The sequence below is a fragment of the Ambystoma mexicanum genome, chromosome 4p (assembly GCF_040938575.1).
Source record: "Ambystoma mexicanum isolate Mex_15411 chromosome 4p, UKY_AmexF1_1, whole genome shotgun sequence".
NCBI lineage: Eukaryota > Metazoa > Chordata > Amphibia > Caudata > Ambystomatidae > Ambystoma > Ambystoma mexicanum.
Window position 1 is genome coordinate 1,090,429,813 of NC_090927.1, and position 18,615 is coordinate 1,090,448,427.

Below are 18,615 nucleotides of genomic sequence, written 5' to 3' on the forward strand. Positions count from 1 at the left end.
TTTTTTCACTGAATTTCATAGGTTTTTACTAGCACAACTTAACCATAACGTCCTTTTAACAAAGTTTTTTCACTGAATATATATATATACACGAAAATATCACTCTCTATAGCTCAGTGGCAACGCAGAGCAACACAGGTTTGAATCCCGGGTCCGTGCTTAGAAAACTATTCGGTATTAAGCACGTTATAAATAACCAATTATAATCTTTTGTCTACACAGAAGATTTCCTTAAATGAAATAATGCCAATCCAGGCATGCAACCAGGACATAGCCTTCACTCATCTCACATTCATTACACATCTCTCTCACATATGAAACATGCGTTGGAAAAGTCAATAATTTTGGCGTTTACTGCTGTTCTTTGCATTTTGCATTTACAGGCAGTAGGGTGTAAGGAAAAGCGCACACTGATTCAAGGGAGGATGTGAGAAGGGATGCAGGTGTGCATTAGAATGAGAAGGGGAATAGAAAAAGGTAGGAAGCCATTGAGAAAGGGTGCCTTTAATGAGCAAGAAGAAACATGAGCGGAAAGGAGTGAGAGTGGGAGGGTAATAACATTGCACCCCATCCTACTCTGTAAATGATTTGAAAGGTGGCATAGGGAACACTTGCTTTAATAGTGCATGCCATTTGGGAGCGCTCAAACAGACGCTTGACCTACGAGCACTCTGGTGCTTTGTGTGAGTGCCGCCCTGTGTACATATAAATGATTTGAAAGGTGGCAATGGGAACACTTGCTTCAACCTTTCTAGCGCATGCCATTTGGGATTGCTAGAACAGGTGGTGGACCTACTGAGCACTCCAGTGCTTTGTGCAAGTGCTACCCTGTGTGCGCAGCACCGTGCATATGATTGCACAGAAAACAAATGAAATAGATGAAACCAATGTGTAGAAAGAAGAGCAGATCAGGGCAGTGAATCGCAGGCAAGAGGGAAGAATTGAGGAGTTGATCCCCCTTCATCTTGATCCCATCATGAAACAAGGTGTAGGCAGGGCTGGCACTGCAGAAGGGGATAGGAATGGTAGATTAGAAGACGGATGGGGAAATGGAACTGCGAGTTAGTGCATCGAGCCAATCCTCATGCAGGGGCCAAACAGTCTGTGGGAGCAACAAAACAGGTTTCAGGGCAGTGAGGGGGCAAGTACAGAGAGTAAGCGAGTGCATACATGTCAGCGCTATTATGGCACACGCAGGAAGGAGCGAACTCGGTTAAATGAAAGAGGCATTTATTCATCGCTCCCCAGACTGCGAGCGTGAGTTGTATCCAGATGGAAAAGAACACTTGAGAAAGTCACCCAAACCCCTTTATGCCTCCTGCTTCATTTCAAGTACCTGAAAAGGAAACCAATTGGCAGGTATTGGAACTGATATATGCAACCTGCCTAAGACTGGCTTGTGGGACATGCCAGCAGCAGTTGTGTGCACCACGGCATCTCCTGGGCCTTCCCAGAAACAAAATGGTTTACTTGTAGAAACAAAGACACACTGCTCATCATACGGACATCACTCACTGCACAGACAATCAGGTGCCGCTTGCATCAACAACACTGGACCAACACCCCACAAATCACTATAAGAACATTTTGAAAGACATTTTAGACCAAAACGTAACTATTACATTAACTTGTTTATTTTAAATTCAAAATACAATAAAATGTGTAACATAACTTCAAAGCTGTAGTCAATATGTTTAAAAGCATCAATTAAATCAATTAAAATGTTCTTTACTTTAACAAATGGCATCCGCCATTTTAGAAGTACAAATGGCTGACATATTCAGCACACAGTTGAAATACAGGTAAAGAGTGCAAAAAGGGGTGTCTTTTAGGGTGAGATGGATGGGAATGGGAGGAAAGTCATATATATTTCACTTAGAAATGGGTGTTAAATGGGTGGGACACATAGCCAAACAACATAAATCCATCCTCATATGTCAACTGCATTAAAATGCATTAGAGTCCCTCATTCAAAGTCCCTGTTTCAAGCATTCATGTTAAAGCTCTTATTTTAATGACAATAGTTTTGGCTTAAAGGTAGCGCTTTCAGTGCCACCTAAGAGGCAAAACTAAAAACCAAGAACATGATCCAGAAAATGTGTTTACTATTGAATGTCTGTATCATAACATTAAATATACTGGCTCTGCTGATCCATTGTTTGTAATGGGAAGAGATATTTCTATTTTGTAGTAGTAAATAAATATAAATAGGTCGGTGACTTAATACCTCTGGGTGTCTCACACCAACTCTTCCGTACAATATGCAACTTTTTTATTACAACTATAAATTCACATATGCTGCGAATGCATGTTTGTTAATAGTTCAATGCGTTTGTTTTTTGTTGTTCATTTATCCATGAGCACTTTGTTCGTGAACTTTTCCACCGACATGTTATTCACTGAAATTAAAAAAAAAAAAAAAAAAAAAAAAAAAAAATATATATATATATATATATATATATATCTGTTATGTGTGTATGGGAATAGGGAGTGGCAGCTTTGGGATGTGGGGGTTGAGGATTTGGGGTAGAGTGGGGGTTTGGGAGAGGGACCCCATTTAAAATAAATATATCGGTGAAAAGCACTTCAATGAAAAGTGAATGAACAAAGTGCACATGAATAAACTAATGTCGAAAAATAAATGTAGAAAGCTGTGCTTTTTCTGGGACATAGCAATTGAGGATGTTTTATTCTCTCATGTTTGCGCTGTTGCTGCTCTGAAATAATAAAGAGACATCTAGAAAACGTCCGCTTCTGTAACCCTTGTGTATTTTTCTTTGTTGTTAGGCAGTGGCGTATATGCACCAGACAAGCCCAGGGCATACTATTACAACGTGGAAACTGAGGATGGCCACCTCGTGCTTGCAGAAGTCCTCTCACATCCTCGACTTTCCCCCTCATATTCTGCTGTGCGTTGGTCAGAACATGCCAGCAGCATTCCAGAATTTCCCTCCAGCAGCAAACCTTTTTCCAGGCCAGTTTTCTTTGACAATTTCACCTTCACCAGGCTCGAAGGAGCTGAAGGGAATCAGATATCTTGCCAGAAGGACCTGTGCTGCAATTTGAGATACAAAATGGCGGAGAAGCTGCAAGGTGAAGCATATGCACTGGGTGCCTTTGATGGCATGCATGTGGTTGAAGGGGAGTACTATCTACAGGTAACAAACAGTTAATGTCATAAACTAGTGTCAAAATTAGAGCCTCTTAAGAGCTGAAATATATGTTCATATTGCTGCGTATGCTTTGACATAACACCAAAGCAAAGGTTGCCTTTGTGGACTTGAGGCATTGCCCTTATTGGGGTAGGGTCTTTGAGAAGGGATAGAATCATCCAGGCTCATTTGGTAAAAAATGCTAATTGCATGCAGGGGACCGCCAATACATGCTGTGGGGGCCCCTGGAGGCAATTTTAAACTTTCACAAAACGGAGTGGAAAATGAAGGAGTAAAAAGAGGCAAGCTTGCCTTTTACTCTTGCTTTTTATTCTCTGTTTTGTGACGATGTAAATGCCACCTGCGAATGATGCTTTGCATAAAGTATTTACGATGCATTCCTATGGAATCCATATGCATTTAGTAGGTGCTAAATGCAGGAGGATTCTACAGCAATCCATTGGTTTTATGCCAACATGAATATATATTGGGGAGTCTTGTTCTTTATGTCGTAGTATAAATAGCATGAATGAAATGTATGCTTAAGATGTTTGTGCATGCTTTTACGACTCAGCATATTTTTATTGATTTGCATGGCGTAGAGGGGGCACATAATGGAATTGCTATTTCTACCACGCCCGTCCTCACCGTTAAACAAATGCACAACTATGCCTGCATAACATTTTCAAATCCTTTGGATCCCCATGGAATCCGCCTGCTTTTTGCACCAGCTAAAATAAGACAAGTCTGATTCCATAGGAAGCCATTGTAAACACTGCTTGCCATGTTTGAATGGCAGTCAGCATTCACTCAATTTGCACAGTGCAAAATCAAAGGTGTACTTACAATTACGGCAGTGTTTACACTTCTGTTTTGCACTTTGCAGAGCCAATGGCTAAAATTGCATGGAGGCAAAACATTTGAACGTGCACTTTAACTAAAATGATATCTGTGCTGGTGTTAAGCATGTAGTATTTGAAGGACGGAGGAAATATACGCAGCAGACTTATTATATCTGCTTCATGCCTCTACTACACTTTCTAATAAAATGAAAATGTCCCGCAATGTAAATGGCATACATCTTGATTTTTTCTTCACGCCTCACTTTTGCACTTCTGCACTTCAAAAACGAGCCCAATTAGTCCTGGGGAGCTTGAGTGCATCTGACTCACAGTGTGTGTATATGTGTGTGTGCACACGCACGCATGTGCTTGTGCGCATGTGTGTGTGTTCTCCTACTTAACAACATGAAGTTGTATTAGGGATCCATATAAGGCTTACATTGATTCACCCACCCATAGATCCCAGGTTTTAGTAAGCCAATCATGTGATACACTATTTGTATATATGTGATATAGTGCAGACCTAGCTCTTAGGAGCAGTGAATAACTTTATAGAGACCATTCATTGCAGCTGGCGCATCTGTGACATGAGTTACTATGTGGCGGGCAAACTGCGGCCATCGAGATGTTTTGGCCTCCGACTTCCATCAGCACTAGCCGTCCGAGTCAATTGCGAGGAACATTAGAAAAAAGATGATGCCCAAAACAAACGGAGGCCTGTAGGGTGCCCGCCACTGCTTTATATAGGAGAGTAACGCAATTTAGGCTTGCTTGAGGGCATGATAGAGAAGCCAGGATGTGAATGAGAGGAGGGTTGGTACATGGAATTGTGACAAAACTAGGTGACACACTGAACCATTCTTGTTTTACATTTATTAATTGGACAAATGTACTATTTTAAGTATGGGGAGATAGAGTGATTTGCCCAGAATCATAAGATTCTTGGGATTTCTGGGATGCAGGTTTAGAACCCAAATCGCAAGGGCTCAAATTCAGCAGCATAGCCCAACTACCACACCGCCCATCTGGAAAAACTATGGACAGGAAATCATTTTGATTTAAATTCCGTTATAGAAATTATGATCCATATATATCATTTTGGAGGAATCATATCAGATCAGACCCATTTTTTATTAAAGATATGGAACAAAATACGAAAATCCAAAAAGACTGAACAATAGCAGTAAGGCCGCAGACCTCGGTTCTGGTAGCATATCAAGTGTACTCTAATCACCAATTATTTTAAGACCTTCCTTTTGTCATATAAAATGGTTTCTCTACTGCTTACAGGTCTGCATACTACTGAAGTGTAAAAGCACAGACTGGGAGACATGCGGAGAGCCTGTGGACAGCAGCGCAACTATGTTTGAGTTTTTCTCCATGATTGGCACCTTTGGCACTTCGTATGTATTTCCAGAAGTATTGCTCAGTGGCATCAAGTTGGCACCCGGAGACTTTGAGGTACAGTAGGTTTATGCAGCCTATATCTTTTATGTTTTATTACTCACATAACATTCAGCACACTAAGTGGTTGCAGGCTTATCTCTTATTAGTTCCCCCTAATATTCTCCACACTGTTTTCATATCTTGAAGCTTTTCTGTCTGCTAATTTTGGAAATTTGGGATGAAATGCAGTTACTCACCATAACGCAAAGCAACATAATTCACCACAACAGTACCTTTTGTGCATGGCGTCTATACTACAGAGCAAGAATACAAACCTATCGGAGAAACCAGTACATTTGTTCACACCAAAGACATCACATTCAAGAGACGCATTACCTGTAGATGGAATGTCTGTAAAAACAGAATAATATGTACCAGGACAAACCAAAATTCCAATGAATCTACTTGGGCACTAATCTTCTAATAAGCATTTCAAGTAGCCCGTGCAAATACCTTTCTGACATTGGCAGGGGCTCGATAGAGCAAATATGTAAGGCTTTTCTCTGCAACCTGTATTAAGAGAATTCACTCAGTTACAGCCACTACATATAATCTCCTCCTGCCTACCAGGAAATGTAAGACTTTTTCTCTGCAACTAGTATTTGGTCTGGCCACTAAAAGACAACAGACAGTTACAGGCAATGTGCACAATCTCCTCCTGCTTACTAAGCATTATGTAACATTTTCACTGAAACTTCTAAATAGTATTTTCTATTACCACTAAAAGAAGTGCTGCCACTTAAAGCTACTAAATGTAATTGAATCTGCTGCCTAATGCCAAACGATTCTTTGTTGTTACTCTCCTTAAACTAGCAAAAAAGCCACACTCGTTTATGTCATGCAAGGTTGATTGGCAACTGGAATCTAGGGAAGTCAGTTATAAAAAAAGTGACAAAAATATGGCCTGTCCTATTTCAATTTCCTACCTGTCCCGCAACTAAATTCCCATTTCAATGTTCTGTCTGTTCCCCAACTAAATACAATTTGTATTTACTACCTGTTCCTTAAAAAATCTTTAAGTGGTCTACCTGTCTCTCAACTAAACCCTATTTTAATGTTCTTCCTCTCCTTCAACTCACTATTTCTCCATCCCTGCCTCTCCCTCATCTAATTCCTATTCCTTCAACTGCTCTAGCAACCTCCTGCCTCATTGACTGCCTACAAATACCGAACCAAACTGAACCACACCTGCTCTGTTTATTCTACTGTAGCGTGAACCACCCAAACCATGTTTCCTAAAGCACTGTTTATATTCGGAAAAGCTCGACTTCCGTGAAATTTGTAATATTCAGGTGATTCGGTTTATTTGTGAAATGTTTCGTCTACACTTATAAACCACCATTAGCACCAAAGCAAGTGATACCTTTCATCTGGCACCCTTTCAACTTGGTGCTCTTTATGGCTGTGCACCACAGATAGTGGTCAATCACACTTGCATCCAAGATGGCCTCCTCTACTCATTGACAATATGGCAGCTCCACTCCATAAATCCTAAAATGATGTGCTATTGTACTGAAACACTTCCCTTATATGCACCAGCCATACTTGTACGATTGCTATATTCCATCCCAGGCAATCGCAGGAATGCACAGATCTTTACACCAACTGAAAGCAGGGGGATGCCTTTGGAATCCATTGTAAACGCTGCCTTCCAGTCTTACATGGCAGGTGGGATTTACTCAATTTGCAATACGGATTGCAAAAACAAACGTGTGCAGGCGATTATGACTGCATTTACACCTTTATTTTGCACTTTATAGTGAAAATTACTAAAATGGCAGGGACTGGACCTATTTACACATAAGTGAAAACAGCAGGTCCCCTCCAGGCCATTTACGGGATCTTGCAAAACGAGGCTCTGGGTCTTCTCGTTGGGGTTAGCATCACTTGGGATAAGGGCACAGAGCCAGCACGGGCCGCTGAATATCCGTATCCTCACCAAGTGGACTATGCAGCTGGTGATGGACCTGCGCACGCTACGAAACATGTGCCCAACAATGGTGTGTTCTTGTTCCACTAGCAGGTGTTCCTTGATGCACACATTAGGCTTCACTGGGGGCAGCAGGCCATCTTCCGGGAACCACATCACACGATGATAGATATATTTAACCCGCTTCGGAGCTCATTAGAAAGTGCCCAGTTAAAGCATATTTAGTTTAGAAATGTTTGTTTCCATTCATGGTGTTCAATAATTATCCAAATACTGGACTTTGAAGTACCAATCACAGACAGGCTTCATGCACACCCTCACTGAACAAGGCAGTAGAACTGATAACGCGATTGTCTAAGAAACATAAATGATGCGTTGTACTTTGTGTGCTGAAATTGCAACTGAACCACAGTCCCCTCCTTCCGACTTGGGACAGTGGCAGGAAGGTGCCCCTATTAGGGACCTGAATGTAAACATCACAGTTTCCTCCGGTGAACTGTCCCATCTGTGACAGAGATCAGATGACCAGACAAACTCTGTGAATGTGGCGTTAACACCGATCCGGCGGGCAGGACCCGTTGTTAAGGCCATTAGCACTCCGGTTTACCGAAGCGGTATCCCAGGGTGCAAAAAAAAAAAAGGATTTTCCTTCCTACAATGGAACGCGCGTGGCGTGCCGTTGTACGAAGGAAAATCCTTTACCAATATGGTCACCATGGAAAGGGAGGAAGGTGCGGTTGCAGCGGGGAGTGCCACCACAGCCGCAATAAGGTAAATTGGGGGTGGGGGGATACAAAATTTTAAAAAGGGGACGGGGAGGGTCGGGGAAGGAAGATGGCGGTGGGGGGACCCGGCCTTCAGGTGGCTTGGAACGTGTGCTTACACTGGCGGTTCAAGCCCGCGTTCCTAGCCACCTGATTGGCTGGCACTTCCCGCCCGTGTGCTAATTAGATTTTAAATTATTTATTTAGGAACTTGTCCAGTAAGTGGGAGAAACAAAGTATGACACGTAGGGATGAGCGTCAGGAGCAATCCAGTGGCTCTAAGTGGTAGCCATTAAAAGATAAAAGCTAAACAAATAGTTCTCTCCAGCATCATAACATTCTGGGGTTCGATTCCTGGGCTGACAGCTCAGCCTGTGTGAAAGCCTCGAGCAAAAGTCTTGTATTTTCCTAATCTCTGGTACTTGTCTTCTCGCAGGCTTTGGACAGTCCTCGGCAACAATGGTTTCACAGGGATGTCTTGCCTTGTATTTTCCTTTTATTTCTTCTTGTTTTGGTCATCCCCTTCTTCTGTACGCTCGTCACTTTGCAGCGATTTCCCAGTTGCTGTGCAGCAAGGTAGGCCTCCACAGATAATTGCAACTCTGTGGAATGGCAATCAGACAACTTGGCAGAGACGGTGGTACATCCCACATGCCTATGTCTGAGCCAGGCAAGATCAGGAGGAGGCGAGGGTGGCCAACTTTTCTGACCCTTTCTGATTAAAAGCTTCAAAGCTTAGAGTTCTGTGTACCAAGAACTGTTTGATTACTCCAGTCTCATTGGTGCTCAGCGGTGGGATAAGGTCTTTGGGGCTAAGTGTAAAACCATAGCAGTCATCAAATAGTTGTTTGTACACAGAACTCTGGACATCGAAGGCTTTAGGCCTGGAAAAGTTACCAAGCCTATATACCATGGAACATATACTAGTGAAACCATTGCTCTGTACCAGGTTGAATATGTAAAAGACTTGTGTTCAGAGAACGGACTGCCTACTTTGGGTAACAAAATTGACTTTGTGCAGACACTGATGGATCATCACGTATCTAGGAAGAGTGCTTCACCTGCTTATATTGGTATGGGTGATGCTGAGGCAGGGCCTAGCAGTAGTAATGGTTCTGTTGTTGTTGCAACCATAGTGGGTACAAGTGATTCTGACAAGAGAGCTTCTGAATCTTCTGCTTGCTTATGAATATGCTGTTACTTAGGTGCCCCAAAGGTTAAGTGCAAGGGATCTAGTGAGAATCCCCCATGGTGAATGTATATATGTTTTTGATAATAGTTTAGTAGTTAGACTTACCTGAAGTTGTCCTATGTTTCGAGTGTATACAAAGGCCTAATAAGTAATTGCATATGTGTATACATCTCTGTCTAATTGGAATTATTGGAGTGCTCTTTGGGTGTGCCTCATTGCAGCCCTACAACACTCTCACACCCTCCTGAATCTAAGCCTTACATCTCTGCCACCCTACCTTGACTGGATTTGGCTATACTTCAGTGTCTTTTCTGTTCACCATAATAGGGTAGCCTTTCAGGGTTTATTCCGAAAATCCATCTTAATATCCTAAGGACCTTGTGTTAGAGGAAGTGGAGGGGCCAGTAATAAAGAGAGATACATAGAGAAAACTAGATGGTTGAATCTTCCTCCAGCTATGCTGAGCTCCCTCTGTCTACACCAGGGGTGCACAACTGATTTTGACAGTGGGCCGAAAGTACCTTACATGAGGGCTATAGTGGGCCGAAAAGTAAATGTGGGCGGGGCGGTGGGCGGGGCGTGGCAGGAGGCTTTTTAAACCCCCAAGTTGTACTAAACACATGGAAAAAGAATGTTTTTGAGGGGTAACGATTTTTATTTGCAATTCAAACTTACATTTTGTACTACACATTTGCCATTGTTATAATTTATTTCTATTTGGTTATTGTATCTCGCCTGTTTAATTAACTTATATATATTTTATTGACCCTAGATTGGATATGCCGTTATTTTGGACTGCTACAGTTTGCTATTTGGGTTGCCCAAGAGGAGTATGGCCTTCGTTGAGTCAGGTTTCCTCAAAAAGCCAAAGATGAACATCTCCTAACTGTGCCTGTTTTAGCTTTATTATTGGGTTCACTCTTGGAGTGCAACACTATGCCCCATGGACCCCCTTACCCCCAACCAAACACTATGCCTCATGGCCCCCTCACCCCAACTAAACACTATGCCCCATGTCACTCACCCCCAACCAAACACTATGCCCCATGTCCCCCTCACCCCCAACCAAACACTATGCCCCATGTCCCTCGCCCCATGTCCCTCACCCCCAACCAAACACTATGCCCCATGGCCCATTTACACCCAACCAAACACAATGCCCCATGTCCCTCACCCCCAAGCAAACACTATGCCCCATGTCACTCACCCCCAACCAAACACTATGCCCCATGTCCCCCTCACCCCCAACCAAACACTATGCCCCATGGCCCCCTTACACCCAAACCAAACACAATGCCCTATGGCCCCCTCACCCCCAACCAAACACTATGCCCCATGGCCCCCTTACACCCAAACCAAACACAATGCCCTATGGCCCCCTCACCCCAAACCAAACACTATGCCCTATGGCCCCCTCACCCCCAACCAAACACTATGCCCCATGTCCCCCTCACCCCCACCCAAACACTATGCCCCATGTCCCTCACCCCCAACCAAACACTATGCCCCATGTCACTCACCCCCAACCAAACACTATGCCCCATGTCCCCCTCACCCCCAACCAAATACTATGCCCCATGGCCCCCTTACACCCAAACCAAACACAATGCCCTATGGCCCCCTCACCCCCAACCAAACACTATGCCCCATGGCCCCCTTACACCCAAACCAAACACAATGCCCAATGGCCCCCTCACCCCAAACCAAACACTATGCCCCATGGCCCCCTTACACCCAAACCAAACACAATGCCCTATGGCCCCCTCACCCCCAACCAAACACTATGCCCCATGGCCCCCTCACCCCCAACCAAACACTATGCCCCATGTCCCCCGCACCCCCAACCAAACACTATGCCCCATGTCCCTCGCCCCATGTCCCCCACCCCCAACCAAACACTATGCCCCATGGCCCCCTTACGCCCAACCAAACACAATGCCCCATGTCCCTCACCCCCAACCAAACACTATGCCCCATGTCATTCACCCCCAACCAAACACTATGCCCCATGTCCCCCTCAACCCCAACCAAACACTATGCCCCATGGCCCCCTTACACCCAACCAAACACAATGCCCCATGTCCCTCACCCCCAACCAAACACTATGCCCCATGGCCCCCTTACACCCAAACCAAACACAATGCCCTATGGCCCCCTCACCCCCAACCAAACACTATGCCCCATGGCCCCCTCACCCCCAACCAAACACTATGCCCCATGTCCCTCACCCCCAACCAAACACTATGCCCCATGGCCCCCTCACCCTCAACCAAACACTATGCGCCATGGCCTCCTCACCCCCCACCCCATGGCCCCCTCACGCCCAACCAAACCCCCACCCCCCAAATCAGCACACACAAACCAGCACCAATACAGACCCGAACCCCCACTCCCCAACTCAGCACACAAACATGCACCCATAAAGACCCGAACCCTCCACCTCCCCCAACTCCAAACCCCCACCTCAGCACACACTCTCAAGCATGCACCCATACAGACCCGAACCCCCCATCCCCCCAATTCCAAACCCCCCACCCCCCAACTCAGCACACACTCTCAAGCATGCACCCATACAGACCCGAACCCCCAACTCAGCACACACACAAACATGCACCCATAAAGACCCGACCCCCCCACCCCTGCAAATCAGCACACTCTCAAACAAGCACCCATACAGACCCGAACCCTCACCCCCCAACTCAGCACACACACAAACATGCACCCATACAGACCCTCACCCCCCACCCCCCAACTCAGCACACACACAAACAAGCACCCATACAGACCCGAACCCTCACCCCCCAACTCAGCACACACACAAACATGCACCCATACAGACCCGAACCCCCACCCCCCAACTCAGCACACAAAAAACATTCAAATCAAAACATTCATACACATCCGACACACCCCTCCACCCCCGCATCTCAACATACACACAAAATACATTCAAATACAAACATTCATAAACATCCGACACACTCCCCTCACCCCCGCATCTCAACATACACACAAAATATATTCAAATACAAACATTCATACACATCCGACACACCCCCCACCCCCGCATCTCAACATACACACAAAATACATTAAAATACAAACATTCATACACATCCGAAACCCCCCCACCCCCGCATCTCAACATACACACAAAATACATTCAAATACAAACATTCATACACATCCAACACCCCCCCCTCCACCCCCGCATCTCAACATATACACACAAACATAAAGCAAAACAAACCCGACACACAAACAGAGCACTTACCGGAGACGTGCTGGAGGGCTGGAAGGCAGGTAAGCTGGAACGCTGGAATCGTACTACGGCTGGCGTGGTCCAAGGCTGAAATGCCTTCTGGCATCAAGCCTTATGGACCACGCCAGCCGTAGTGCTGGCCCTCCATTGGTGCAGCACACACGCATTACGTGGCTCGTAGGAGCGACGTGGTGCGTGTGTGTGCTGAGCCAATGAGGGCCAGTGTTTTGTCCGGCCCGGAAGACAACAAAGACTTTCTTAATGGAGGGCGGCCGGACAAAAGAGCATGGCGGGCCGCAACTGGCCCGCGGGCCATATGTTGTGCACCCATGGTCTACACTAACTCCACCACCTTCCCTTGTCAATAGCGCCAAAGGGCCTTTTGGTATGCAGCACCCTGGTGTGAGGCCAGTCCCTTTGGGATTGGAGTGCCCTTTGATTCCTGTTTCCCAGGCCAGCTCCTTTTTGGAGGCTGTCCTGCTGGAAAAAGATGTTGCCAGACCTCACAAAGGATCAAACGAGGGTCCCGGTCATTCACTCACCAAGCAGTGGAAGGGCCTGTCTTTCTGACCAGAATACACGCAATCCTTCCACAGCTTGCCTGGGCTCATAGTTCTGACGAATGTATGATATCAATCTTAAGTGGCGTTCTTATGGTTATGTGAATTACTATCCATCGTACCCTAACTAAATTATGGCTTTATGTTTAATATTTAAACTGCCACCAGAACAGTAATTACTCATGACTTTTCGTTTTGGAACAGAGGTACAGCCTTTGAATGCAGCCTCTGTACTGAGGTGACTTGGCTTTCAAAGCAGCTGTCAAATGGGCACCTGTGACCACTGGATCTGCTCTGTCCCACTGGAGAGGAGGCGCTTCAGATCAGGATACTGATCCGGCAGGGCACAGGTGGACACTATGCATTTGGCCTGGCGCTTATGAAAGGGAGAGCTGGGACCATAATACAGAAACTTTGCACCTTTGCAAGTACACATTTGCAAGATATTAGCACAAGGGCAAAGCTTGCCCTAGTTAAAAAAAAAAAAAAAACTCAGGGCCACATTAGAAAACCTTTGCACCAGGACAAGTGCAATTTTGCATGGTATTAGCACTAGGGCAAAAACTGCCTCTGGGCAGGGCCCCTCCCCACCCCTCCTTACCAGCACTGACGATAGCCTTGGGACTACAGAAGAAGTGCTGCTGTCCTCCTCGAGGACGCCAGGAAACCACAAGGCAGCAGCAGCAGCATCCCTGTGAAAGGGTGCTGCAGAACGAGGCAACACCGGCAGAGGACGTGAAAAGGGATGCGTGGCACCAAAGGTGTGCCGCGCTATCCCCAACACCTGCCATCAAAGAAACGCAGCTCCAGCTGGAGATGGCGCAGAGGGCAGCAATTCCACTAAGCCACCAGGGATTTGTTATTAAAAGAAAATGAAGGCCCCATGAAGACCTTGGCCACTATGCCACCAAGGATAATAGCTGTTTTTGGTTTGTAGGCCTTGAAGAAATCCAGTGTCCCTCGACCACTGTAGGGTACATGCTGGGAAAGGGGGTGGGGCTTAACAGCCCTTTTTCAGCCCTCCCATGGCCTTCCCATGTCACACCCCCTGAGGCATGTAAGTGATTGCACAGGGTAAGTAGCCAATCCTGGGAGGGAGTGGGGTATTTAAGGAGGTGTGTGTGAGTGTGTAAGTGTGGGTTAGTTGCGTGAAGCCAGGAGCAGTGGAGGACGTCCGAGAGACTAGTGAATGCGACTGCAATTGGAGTACAGAGGCTATTGTTAAGGAGGAGTCCGTGGAGTGTTTGTGAGAGAAGGAGACTGTGAGTATTAGAAGTAGAGTAGGAGTAGTGGCAGGCTGAAGTAGTGGAAGTGGTGGTGGTAGTAACTGGAAGTAAGTAAAGTAGGTGATGGGAGTAGCAAGTTAAGCAGATAGGTGGTAGTGAGTAGTAGAGGGGTGTGCAGGGCACCATATCCCTGGGTGTCCCCGGGGTCTGACCAGGGCTTAGCAAGAGATGTGAGCAGGGCAGGATATCCCTGGAGGTCCGGTGAGAGGAAGACAGTGGTAGTAGAGAGGTAGTGTTAGTAGCAGAATAGGAAAAGTAGAAGAGACACCCATTCCAAGGCAGATACACAATGATTTGGCAGTAAGTGAGATAGAAATTATAACTAGGGGAATAGCAAGAGGTGGGGAATTAGTGTGAGGAAGAAGGAAAAAGGAAACAACAGATAGAGAGACAGTTGGAGGTACAAGTGAGAGTAAGGCTAAGAGTGTGAGAGTAGTTAAGATCTAAGGGTGGAGGTGGAAAGGCAGAGTGAGAGATTGGAGGGACAGTAACATGGTGGGAGGAGAACAGTTTAAGAGACAAGTATAGAGCAGGGTCAGGCACAAGAGGGCGTAAAATGCGTGAGCGGCACTCTGGGCCACAGAAGGCACCATTCCCTATTCCCTGAGTTCGAAACAATGACAGGAGAGGGAAAGTTAGAAGTTCCCTAAGGAGTTAGCTAGCCATCGTCTCAGGGCAAACACCTAAAGTGCAGAGGAAAAGAAAGACAGATAGGTATTACAGAGCTGAGAGTTACTAACCAGCCGGATAGGGGCCTCCGAGCTAGGGAGGTGGGAACCAAGCCCGGGGAAGTCAAGAGAGGAAAGGGCCGGCCGTAGTGCCAACATCCCAGGTCATTTAGACCCCAAAGAACCTTGCGAATCAACCATTCTGACTATAAAAAGTCTTTAATTAACACCCTTGAATTGATTCTAGGAGTCGGCATGGTTATTTGTGGCAGGCACCCCATCACAATATAGTTTCAATGCATTTTCGCACCAGGGAAAAACTTTGCTCGAGTGCTAATACCAATCTGTATTAGCACTGGTGCATACTTTGCCGTAGCGCAAAATTGCATTGAAAGAAGGGGTTTTTGCCCAAAAGGTAAACTTTGACCTAGTGCTAATACCTTGCACTAGTGCAAAGGTTTTCTAATGTGTTGCAAGTTGTTTTTGCACAAGGCACAATTTGCCCTAGTTTTAATACCGTGCAAAATAGCACTTGCACTGGTGCAAAGTTTCTGTAATCTGGCCCCTGCTTGGTAGATTACCTTTTCGTAAAATGGAATTACCTGCATCGTTTTGGTTCTACATCAAAGCAAATTAGTCCGTGGTAATTTACTTCCACAAAATCACTTCGAATTTTTTTTCCATTTTAAAAATAAAAAATGGGTTGTCTCCTTATTTCCCCTCCCCACCATTACCACCCCCTATACGACCTAACCCTAAAAAACATATACTTGTTTACTTCACAAAGGGATTTTGCTGAAGTAAATGATTATAATGATTATTATTTAGTTTGTTAAAACCATGCTATATGATAATTGTATTAATTAATACAAATCCAAAAGGCCAGGAGTCCTACAACCTTGCCAAATGGCAATTCCCCAGGGAGGACCTGTTTGGGTGACCAGGTGTCCCAGTTTATGTTAATGTTAAAGGTATGTGTACAGCGAGGGAGTAGGAAAGTGAGAAAGTATTGTCCTGTTGGCAGCTTCAGTTCGGTTTTCACTGTGCGCTGAGCTTGGGTGTGAATATCAGATCGATGCAAGTCCTTGTGTGCTGTTGGTGCGAGTTATGTGTTGTTTGTTTGTTGTTGCGGTGCAGTGAAGTGCGTGTGGTTTGCCGTGCAAGAAGGTGGTTGTGTGGATTTGTGTGAGTTAAGTATGCAGACATTTGAGCTTTTGGATTAGTGGGTTATGTCTCTTAGTCCTTATAATTCGTATTTTCTGTATCCGGTTGTTTTATGGATTAGGCATATTCTATGGAGGACAGTCCCGTGTTTTCACACCATGTGCCCCTTTCCCATTCTGGTTGGGTCTCAAATAGCCTCGTGTGAGGGATGTAGAGTGCAACACAAGCAGCTCCTGCTGCTGCTAGAAAGGCAGAGGGCTCTAAAACATGGAAAAGTAAAAAGAGAAGAGACAGCTGGGATTGGGATAGAATGTAAAAGATAGGCAAGTGTATGATGAAAAGAGAAAGGAATACAATAAGATGAAGGATGGATTCATGATGAGGAAGGAATGCAAGTGATTGGTGGGAACTCTACCAGGACACTGGGTGTACATTAGAGTACATTGTAAATAGTGCACTCCTCTGCTCTGCAGGGGAAAGAAATCCCCCTGAACAGGATTAAACTTTTCAATAACTGCTGTAGTAAGGCTACAATGACACAGAAAGAAGCTAAGGGGAACTCAAAAAGCGCAGACATGATTCAAGCTCCGATTTATCCATTATTCTGTAGGCTTAGCCTTTCTGATCCATCATGCTTTAGGGCTCCACCTTGGGCATGCTTTTTCTATGATTAACTTTGCAAAATTGTCCCGGTGTTTGGTTTGGAAAATATGGTCACCCTACTAAAGCCACGAGCAAGGGCAGTCCCCTCTGAGCAATTTGTACTTCCAATAACTTGAGCCCCCTCTGTGCTGTGAGAAGATGCTTGTTTTTAAACACAAAAACACTTTCAGGAAAGAACATCTCTGAGTCTTGTTTCTTTTCACAATAAATGTGCAACCTACAAAAGTCCCTAAGCAGAAGATCACCCCTTCCCTGTCTGGGGTGCCTGTACCTAGGTAGGAGGTGATGTACTGCCTATCTAATAGGGAAAGAGGAGAGTGCTATCCCTATATCTACAATGTATGCTCTACAAGTATGCATCTTGAGGAGTCAACAGGTATTAATCATATGGCTAAACCACATCTATTTTCATTTCGGTGACATTTCTAGGAGGAACTATTTCTTTGGGGCCCCGGGGCCCTACATATCTTTTCTTTATTGACCTTCCAGGAAGTGTGTCCACAGAATTTTATAGATCCCTAGTGGATGATATCAAGAGCTATAGACCACTACCAGCGGACCCTACTCCACTGCTTAGATCTGCGTTTGCACCCATTGTGGAGGAAGCTCTGGTAGAAGGCTATATTAGCAATAAAGAGGCATCTTTCCTTACACCGAAAAGTACCAGATAACCGGTGTTCTATGCACTTCCAAAAGTGCATAAAAGCATAACACCTCCGCCAGGGACTTTGTTAGGTTACACATTTATTCTGAAAAGAAACAAAACTCTAAGAGATGTTCTTTCCTGAAAGTGTTTTTGTGTGTTAAAACAGTTACCTTAACTAACACTTTAGGCCATTTTTGTTACCCTTAATCAGATTCCCTGATTGTGTTTTGTGTATTATCTGTGAGAAGATGCAACTTGAGCCCCAGCCCTCTAGCTTCTTAGTGCAAAATACATGCCACCGTCTCATTGGATGGGCTGTCCAGTGTCCAGCCAGGATTCACAACTTGTTTCTTTATTCTCTTTTCCACTAGGTATCACCTGACGGACGCTTACTGAGCCGGCCCAGCATATCCACCAAACCACTCTTATCTGCCGCGCTGTTTGGTCGGTGGTATGAAAGAGATCCTCCTCAGAAACCGGAAGAAGCTCGCCCATGAAGCTGCTTCGGGAGATCCTCTACCAATTACCCATGTACCACGGAAGAGTCAGTGTCCTGCGATCTACTCACGTCTACACACAAGGGACGGGGAACATTGCGTAGAGGAACATTGTGTGACGACGAGCACATGAGCAGCCATGCACTGCACGTGATTCAATTGTGTCATGTGGGTAACAGTGCAAAGTCTAAATATGATTGTTTTACACAAATATGGAAAGAAAAAGGCAAATAAAGAAATAAACCCTAATTTTTAACCATCCCATTATGTATATTATTTGTATCATTTTGTCAATGTTACTTATGCCTATGTGGTCATTTAGAAAAAGGGCAGTTTGTTTGCTTGTTAAATGCTCCACTCATTTTTAATTGGACAAATATGACGCAACCTTCCAGCGTTTCTGCTGTTACGGGCACACATTAAAGTTCAGCAAATACCTTTTATTCTTTGTCATTTAATATACGTCTGTCAGTCTTTGTCTGCACCCGCAAGCTTTCAGCAAAAACATCACCTGTTAAAACACATTGGGCCTCATTACGACCC

The 18,615-nt window shown here is 45.0% G+C and overlaps 1 protein-coding gene across 1 annotated transcript in view; it reads left to right on the forward strand.

The window, feature by feature from the left end:
- The window catches only part of VNN1 (vanin 1), a 196,589-nt gene extending 178,256 nt beyond the window's left edge, over positions 1 to 18,333 (forward strand). Inside the window, exons 5-7 of the mRNA XM_069606677.1 lie at positions 2,792 to 3,158; positions 5,285 to 5,455; positions 17,947 to 18,333. Of these exons, the coding sequence (XP_069462778.1) occupies positions 2,792 to 3,158; positions 5,285 to 5,455; positions 17,947 to 18,072 (664 nt within the window). The 3' untranslated portion in view covers positions 18,073 to 18,333. The remainder of the gene's footprint in view (positions 1 to 2,791; positions 3,159 to 5,284; positions 5,456 to 17,946) is intronic.
- Positions 18,334 to 18,615: the final 282 nt, after the last annotated feature.